The following is an 8,868-nucleotide window of genomic DNA, read 5'->3' as shown; positions in this document are numbered from 1 at the left end:
GGACTTATGCAAACCTACTCTGTTCATATTTGTGACCTTTGCAAAATATACCATTATTATGACAGAAGTCAAGACAGATGTTGTCTACATCACTATCATTATTAAGTGTGTGTCTTTGTATGATCCACAGCACAACTTACTGCAGGAACCAGGAATAATACACACAGGGGTGTGGGTCTTTGCATGGAGCCTTAGCAATGATGACTTGAATTCAGCTTTCCTTGATATAGATAAAAACTGATATTCCATGCACACACGTTTTATTTACAGCTGACTCATCAACAGTGACTAGTCACCCCTTCCTCTGGCAGCAGTAATTACGATCAGTCTTTAATCTTCTTTAACAAGCTCTACTTTGCATGTAAAGTCTCAGTGACCTCCTCAAGGCGTGAGTTGTTTATCAGGGCCCATTCAGCAGCAGCAGTCTCTTTCCAGTACAGTCCTTGGTATGGCTAAATTCCATTGTCCCTTTTTCAGCAGTCAAAAATCCATGATAAATTCTGTACAACACTGTAGTTAATATAACAGCAGCACCAGATATTATATTAATTCCTTTGCTAAAAGCTCTTTGCAATTATCTCTCTATTGACAATATCTTACCAAAACTAAATCAATGTACATCTCTAAATATCAGAAATGTATACTTTGATAAATACATTATTGTACAAGAATTCTGACATGCAGGTCATGCTATTGGGCTAGTCTATATACAGAAGAACATGTTACATGGTCAACAATAAGTTATATTTCTTTTCCTAACAAAAAATAAAACATGACAATCAGGGATTATTCAACAATCTCAAGGATCTCTTAAGATTTGGGTTGTTATAGTATTCCCCATGTAGTTCTAAAACTCTACAGTTTAGGGTAATTTTTCCTAACCAGGCCAGAACATCAAATCTGCCATTGCATTTGTCCTGTTGCATAAACAGAGATCAATATTGAATGAAAAAGCCACTAGAGGAGATGATACAGTTTCAAAACTGTAATGAATGCTGGTTGCTAGGAGGAAGATTGATGCAATAGGCAACCGGTCAGTACTGTAAAGCCGCTACTAAATCCCACTTGAAAAATCTTCAGAGTGCTCACATGAGTTAGTCTAGACGGTACTAACTTGCACTTGAAAAATATATATATTTGTATCTATACACGTAAGTGTAGTCCATACGAAAAAAAGAGAAAAGGAGAAAAATGTCCTTAGTTAACCTTAAAAGAGGGGGGCATTTTAGCAGTATCTCTGTGCTTTATGGAGACAGATGGAGAATACAGTCGACAGGTTGCAAAACAGACAGACAAACAACATATAGGACAAAGCACCTCAAAAAACATTGACTGAAGAAATTTTTGAAGCTCATGAGCCAGAGGTATAAGGCTGGTTAAAAACCCAACTTGAGAACTACTACCCTCTTACAGTGGTACAAAAAAGCCCCCAATAATCTTCTCAATTTTACATGGTACTCAGCCTCTGAAAATGTTGAAGAACCCTGGAGTAGAGAAATGACTACAGTACCAAGCAGCACTTGCTAGCTTAAAATTGCAAGTCTGGATGGCGTTTACCTTTCTTGCATGTTTTGTGCCTTCCCCAAGCCATTAAGAAAGAGATCTGGCTTCTGCTTGCGTGTAACCAGTAATGACAACCTCTTTGCAGTTATCTGTGTGCAAACAACCGGAGACATTCAGAACTCTGATACAGCAATCCAGTACCAAAGTAAGTTAATCACAAAATAAAGCCATTTATAAACAAGTAGATTGTTTAAAAATAAAGGAAAAGGTTAAACAAAGAAAAACAATCCCACATGCAGACCAGTTTATCAGTGCTTTCATTTCAGCAGGATGGTACAATGCGAGAACAGACATCCAGAGGCCTCTGTGGTCTCCGCGAGCAGCAACACTGCTTGTCAGGTGATGGAGACAGGATGGTCCATGCAAATGAGCAGACCCAAGTCACATCATTGTGTGCAACCAAGACACGATTCCAGACATCTTCAGAATGGATTAGAGTCACAAGAAATGGAGGTTCAATGGAGTGACTGATAATTAGTTGGAAGCACATTATTTTAAGTAAATCTCCCTGAAAATATGCTTATTTATTGAATATACTGGCCAACGGCATCCACTAACTGTCCTTTCATTGCCACAGGAAAGTCGGACAATATAGTAGATAAAAGGAGAAGCGCTACCTTAGGTAATCTTTAAAAGCCAAGATAAAATCGTCAGCTACCCAAGTGGCATTTCTTACTACTGACAGTTATATCATGCATGAGTTATACCATATTTGTGGAGCCTATGGTTAATGCTACATTTATTTCCAATATGTGGTAAACAGTATTTGAATTAATACTATGATGTAGCCGATTGTTGCCATCTGGTTTACAAGATGGAAGGGATGGGAGACCGAGAACGCCTTAGAGGACAAGGTGAGCTGTAGGGTGATGTTACTGGAGACAGTCGCAGAGCATTGCCTGTCAAGCCAGCTATGTTGTTTAAGCTTCGAGATTTTTCATAGCCTTGTATGAGAAAATGCACAGACATCAGTTGATTTCAGCCAAAAAATAGACAAAGACAAACAATACAATGTAATGTAATCCAAGGAGCTATCTGGGACTCAGAGGGAATCTGCCTGCAAAAGAACTCAATGCTGAGACACATTACTACCAAAAGATATTAATAAATAAAATTATTTACAAATTAATGCAGCTATTATTTGCCAGAAAATTAAACAGACCGTCATACAAGAGGTCTGACCTGCTCTTCCACATCCCATCTTGCACTCAATGCCACTCTATTGGCTTCAGCAGGGTTGCATAGAGTGCAAGATAAAGGATCCCAACAGGGTTACTGGGTGAGTTATCTGGCTAAGCATAATCAAAACCCCATTAAGACAGATTATAAAAACTGTTCGAATTATATAATCTCTGCTAAACCAAATTCCTAATAAAGGATGATTTTTCTTTAACAATTAATAAAACAAAAACCAGATTAATTGCATACAGTATGTGTAAATCACTTCTGCAGAGGATTGAATGATCATATGGGAAAGATGCTCCATCTTCAGAAATAGTAGCCCTAAGACTTTCTGTGTAATATTAAAGTATAATAAGATAGCAGAGTTTGACATATTTGCAAATGCCTCCTGATTGGCAAATTTAAAACACCATATTTGTGCTCCTTCTCCAGCTGACTCAAATGAAATAAATGGTATTAATCCACATAAGCAAGCAGTAAATAATTAATCATTAAATGAGGCAACCACATAATGCTTCACAATTTGGAGGGAACATTGCACTTGCAGACATTTCTGTTCACAGACACTGGGAGCTCTAGCTACCTACTTTTTGCTACATATAGATTGTTTCTACCTTGTAGAGGTTATGCTGTAAAACGATGGAAAAGCATTGATGTTCACTGCATCACTATCTTCATACTCAAGTATTTTCAATAGCACCTGAATAAGCCCACTTATGAAGAAAAGGATCAGCCCATTGGCTTGAAGAGAGATACCAGCAAAGAAATACAATGAAGATGAAGACAGACAGGACCTCGCTCCTTAAGTACGTGGATACATGCTTCACTGCAAGCATGAGAAGTCCCACTGATTTCAATGGCACTACCTATTTCCTTGAAGACAAGTATGCATCTAAGCATTTGTCAGGTTGAGACATTCAGGTACAAATTGCTTACAGTGAAATACTGACACTTTTCCCACAGAAACTATAAAATGTCAATGACAAATTACATGGGACGTCACCAGACATTTTTTTTCTTATTGAAATAGTCACTGGCTCAAATTCCAGATCTCCAGATAACAGACAATTAACAGACAGTTGTTAGCATCTTCAGGAAAAATCACGTCTTAGGTTGTCCCCTAACAACAATTAACATATTTCTTACCTACAAAGAATTGCATACTGTAAAGCTATACTTAAAGCAAATGTATAACCTCATGTCTGCTAAAACGTTGTGCAATGTTATCTCCAGATTGCAAGGGCAGGCTAGACTGTGATGCTTCACAGACTTCTGATACATTTCAAAACCAGCCTCCAGTTTCTAAGTAGAAATGGTATTTACACAGATTACACAGATTAGAAAGACTTGCTAAACTTTCTGTTTGAAAGGGGAATTGAGGGGAAGCACAATGCTAGTGTATATATTTAACCTCCCCTGTAACCATAAAGCTTACCACAAAAAAAATCAAAATAATCAGGTAGCTTTTTTACACAGAAACTAAGAAAGTATTTTTTTAAAATATTTTTCCTGCTACTTTTCTAATGATAAAAGCAAAGAACTGATAGAGGAAGATGGTAAAGATGATAAAGAAAACAGGAACTCCTAAAAAATGAAAACCAGATATACAAGATGAATAGAGATAGACGCATGATCCAAAATCAGTACTTTTCATGTATTTTAGTGAGGTTTGGATCAGCTCTGAATCAGTATCATCTTAGAGATGGAGATAAGGTGTTAATGCAAAAAAGCTCAGAATAAATGATCATTGAACACAACCAAGAACCAACCAAGGAACCAACCAAACAAGAAGGATGCACCAAAAGAAAGAAAAGGAAAAAATAAAATTAAAAAATAGTAGACTTGATGTGTGAATTAAATTCAAGTATTCAAAACCATTTGGATGCTACTTGAAGATGTTTTCTGTTTATGAGCTAACTTCCCTACTCTGTATAAAATAAACTTGAAAGTCAGTGGCTAAAGCATTTCAGCCTAGACTAAGGTTATCATCAGAGCCAGTCAAAGAGCACATTTCTCATTGAGAAACTGTCAGTTCTGAACTCAAGCCCTATTTTTCTAGTAAAAACTATGAAACAATTTTCTCTTTAATCTAGATTTTGAAATGAAAATGTTCACATGATCCCAGTATAAAATATGTTTCATTGTTTTATGAATATGTCTTTAGTAGCTGATGGGCAACTTCTTTTATTATTTCTGATCTGTTCTAATTATGGTTACTGTCAAGTGAACAACAGTCAAATATTTATACTAGCATTCCTAAAAGAAGTCAAAAATCTTGGAAGATGCCATGGCAATCTGCCTTATTCAGGTGTTCCTGACCTCCTCAAAGACTGGACTCTTACCATCAGAGATATTTTAAATACCATTAGAGATATTTTAAATAATCCTAATTGTTGAGAAGTCAGTGTGAGATATACACTCAGTGGAAAGCGTCCTAAATCTGTGCAAAAACATCATGTTTGCAATGTGTTTGCAAAAGTGCCGTTTAATCTAAACATTATATATAGGAATATGTAAAACCCGGGAGCATAGAGAAAATCATACTCTTTACAAATACCATACGCATTGAACTCTGGTTGCATATCTGCCTTCACAGGTTTAACCTACTCAGCTCATGCTTTTGAAATGTAAAAAGAGCATTTGCAGAACAACTCAAGAGAATTCCTTTAGGGTCTATGGTTGGCTGAGACAGCTACATTTGCTGTACACAAACCAAGTTTTTAAAAAGGGGGGGGGGGCAGAAAAATCTCAGCCAAAAATGTTTGTCCAGTGCCACATGGCTACTGCAGATGAACTCTGAGGTGAATGGCTGCACATCAGCACTCAGGAACATGAAACCCGTTGGAATGATACAATTTGCCAATAAACCAAAGCAATTCTTATCTAAGGAAATGGCAAGACTACCACTGGCATTGCTGATTTTGGGGCTATGCCCTGAGGTTAGATTTGCAGCCATGGCCATCTGTGGCTTGATGGGGTAGCCACACCATCAGTCACATGACGATATAATGACAGAAGGTTTTGCAAACTCTGCCTGGGGAACCCAATCCTACTGAACAGTGAGTAATCAGATTTGAAGAGGCTGAATAACTAGAAAGGCATTTTTAGCACCTTGCAAGATCAAACATTGTTTACTGTAGTTGAATTCTGGTTGGGGTAGACAGTCACCACCATCAGCGGTGTATTACAAAGATAAAACATTTTGTGGCATTATAAACTCAAACTTTTATTTGAAAGAAACCTAAATAGCATCTCATATAATATGCTTTGTTGTGTTCAGAACAAAAACATTGCTTACTTCTGACATTTCAACCTTTTAAGTGTAATTTATTCAGCTGTAATTTTTATGAGGTTATTAAGTGCAGACTGAAGTTATTAAATAATTAATTTGTCTTTTAGAATGACAAATGGTATTGAGTGATGAGTGGTCGAATGAGCGAGGTCTGAATTGCAGGCTTTTCCATTAAAGATAACAGACAAATGAAGACACAAGTGAAGTGAGGGTCCAACATCAAGCACGTTTTGTGAAGACTAAAGGAGATGAGTGTTTCTAAAAGGAAAGCAGGAAAAGAGTGACTAGGAATAAAGAAAAAAGATACATTGTGAGTACGATCTTTCCTCTAAGAGCATTGTGCACATCATTTTACTCTAAGATTGCTTTTCACAAGCACATTGCTGAGTAACCTTTTATGATCTAATGAAAGAAGTCCATACCTTTCCTGATCCCTCCATCAGTAGCACACGTGTAATCACCTGTCGTCAGTAGGAAACATGTTCCCCCTCTTCTGTTTTTGTCTCTTGTACTAGAGCGTCTGATGGGAGGGAGCCTTTCACCAGGTGAGAGTGGCTGCTCACTTCCTGCACTGTCTTCACCTGATAACACTGGTTAAAGCACCATGCCCATTTACAGACAATAATGAATGAGGAAATGAGACATCACAAAGAGCTTATGCTGAATGCCGGATATTCCCATCACTCAAAAAATAATTATAAGGTAAATCATTAGAAGAAAACAATATTGCAATTCACCATTAATCAGTACAAAATGGCAAAAAGTATATTTTTTAATTCAAGAACAAATGATCTTTTGACTTTCCTGTTCTTTTAAATCTCATATAAAGTTATACTAAACTGACATGAAATAAGAAATAATCAAATCAAGGCTCAGTTAATTGCCTATTATGGACTGTAACTTTTCAGAGTACAGTCAGCCTTGGATATTTCAAACAAGTGTTTACTATTTTGGCTATCCTTTTCGCTAAACAAGAGGTCAGGTTAGTCATTTTTGCTTAGAATAAGTTGTTTAGCATATTTTAAAGACAACCCCTCCCCCAGGAGGGTTAAATTTTCAACATTTGGCACTAAAACCTGTTTAATAACACACTTAGCTTTCATTTCTCTGCTTATCACACTTGCACTGCTTGTCATCATAAGTACCCAACATTCAGTGCTGTCTTTGGTCTCTGTAGTTTATTGTGTCAAACAGCGAAACTCTTACCTCTCCTGATTTGGCACTCCCAAAGGACTCTCTCTTAAAATTATGTGCTATTTCAGATTCAGGCCACACTTCAAGAAAAAAATCTCTGCTCAGTACAGCACATAACAGGTAATGGCATGTTACTGACTTCAGCTTTACCTTTGCATTTAAACCTGAGCATGTGTTTTTCTGAAATGGTAATGCAAAGGGCTATATTCAGCCTTGAAGTTTTGCACAGAATTCCTAGTGACTCTCATAGCATTCTCTACCAGAAATAAAGCTACTGTGCATGATGTGAGCGGTGGCACTACTGAAGAGAAAGTTAACACTTTAAAATGGCTTCTTTTTGCCTATCTGCTTTCCCTCTAACTTCAAGGATTATAACATCTTGTAAATAAAGCTGCAGACACAGAAAAGTGTCTCTTTGCTCTGATCACACTGAGCCTCCTCCATTCTGGAATACCTTTAGTAGGACCTGATGGCATGAAAAAGCTGTTATAATTAACACTTTAAAGATGTTGTCTGAAAGTGGGTATCAGTCAAAGCACTGTAAAACTAACTATATGCCACCCTCAGTGTGAGTCCTTTCAAGGGTTTCCATCCTCTTAAATATATTTAGGATGTTCAAAAAGCTGTGTTACCTTTGTCTATGAACACTCACTTGGAGACTGAAACCAAGCTTCTTTGAACATAAATGCTATTCAGTAACAGAGCAACAGACCAAAGACAGATATTGTTCAGATACCATTTTTCCAGACTCTTTAAAAAATAAATTTCAACTACTGAATGACACCAGTCATGGGTAGTTTTGCTCTCATTATTCTTTAGCAGCTTTCCAACAGGAGTCCAATGACTGGTATGTGAGCTTTGTAATCAGATTGCTCTTGGTTTAAGAATAAATATATTCAAGAAACAAACAAAAAAAACCTTGCTGCTAAAAAATTTGTTTTAATTATACTGAGAGATAAAATTTACTCTTTAATTTGAAGGGATATGGAATATGGGGCAGTGGCTTGGAGGGGCAGAGGCTGTCATTTAATATGCATTTTCACAGCAATTAGCACAAAATACTCCTTATACATCATTTGGAACGCTAACAAATAAGGTAATATAAATCATAAAAATCAACACTAATAACAATGATGTTGCTAGGGGCTGTCATTTTCATTTTTCTTGACAAAATTTACATCAGCTATGCTATTATCATTCAATTAATAGTAAATATCATGCAATGTCTCATCTAACACAGACGAAGGAGGTTCTTCTAGCCAGGGAAGCAGAATGCCAAATGGAAAGAAAGCTAGAAAGAGAATTTCTTCTTATTTCCTTTGAGTGCTGGGCTTTTGATGTAAAGCACCTGCTCCTTTTAAATGACTGCTTCTTTGTAGGATTTTGCTTAACAGGCCACGATGTGGCACAGGCAAAGCTGACACAAGAGACAGACACTGAGGCAAAACACCATGGAGTCCAACAGGGTGGGACACGGTGGCTGCTCAAGTAATCACAGTCATGCAGAAAAACAGGAAACATCCACACGACGCAACAAACAACAGGCAAAAGAAAAGGTTGATATCATCAGCAGGAAAGCATTCTCAACAGAGCAAGCAAAACTGTATAGACCAGCTACATAGAGGTTTGGGAACATC

At 37.1% G+C, this 8,868-nt stretch overlaps 1 protein-coding gene across 6 annotated transcripts in view; it reads right to left on the bottom strand.

Moving 5' to 3' along the window:
• Positions 1-400: 400 nt before the first annotated feature.
• The window catches only part of KCNC2 (potassium voltage-gated channel subfamily C member 2), a gene marked incomplete at both ends in the record, with an annotated part of 102,660 nt that continues 94,192 nt past the window's right edge, over positions 401-8,868 (bottom strand). Inside the window, 3 exons of one of the 6 annotated variants that reach the window (XM_082311156.1) lie at positions 2,371-2,507; positions 6,460-6,627; positions 8,580-8,711. In XM_082311156.1, the coding sequence (XP_082167282.1) occupies positions 2,371-2,507; positions 6,460-6,627; positions 8,580-8,711 (437 nt within the window). Of the gene's footprint in view, positions 511-1,590; positions 1,653-2,370; positions 2,508-6,459; positions 6,628-8,579; positions 8,712-8,868 lie in introns of those variants that run through there. The other 5 variants (XM_082311158.1, XM_082311160.1, XM_082311157.1 and 2 more) reach the window with 5 other exon arrangements.

Source organism: Platalea leucorodia, assembly GCF_965183815.1.
Source record: "Platalea leucorodia genome assembly, chromosome: 4".
NCBI lineage: Eukaryota > Metazoa > Chordata > Aves > Pelecaniformes > Threskiornithidae > Platalea > Platalea leucorodia.
The sequence above is the reverse complement of the archived record's forward strand: the minus strand, read 5'-3'. Positions and strand labels throughout refer to the sequence as shown.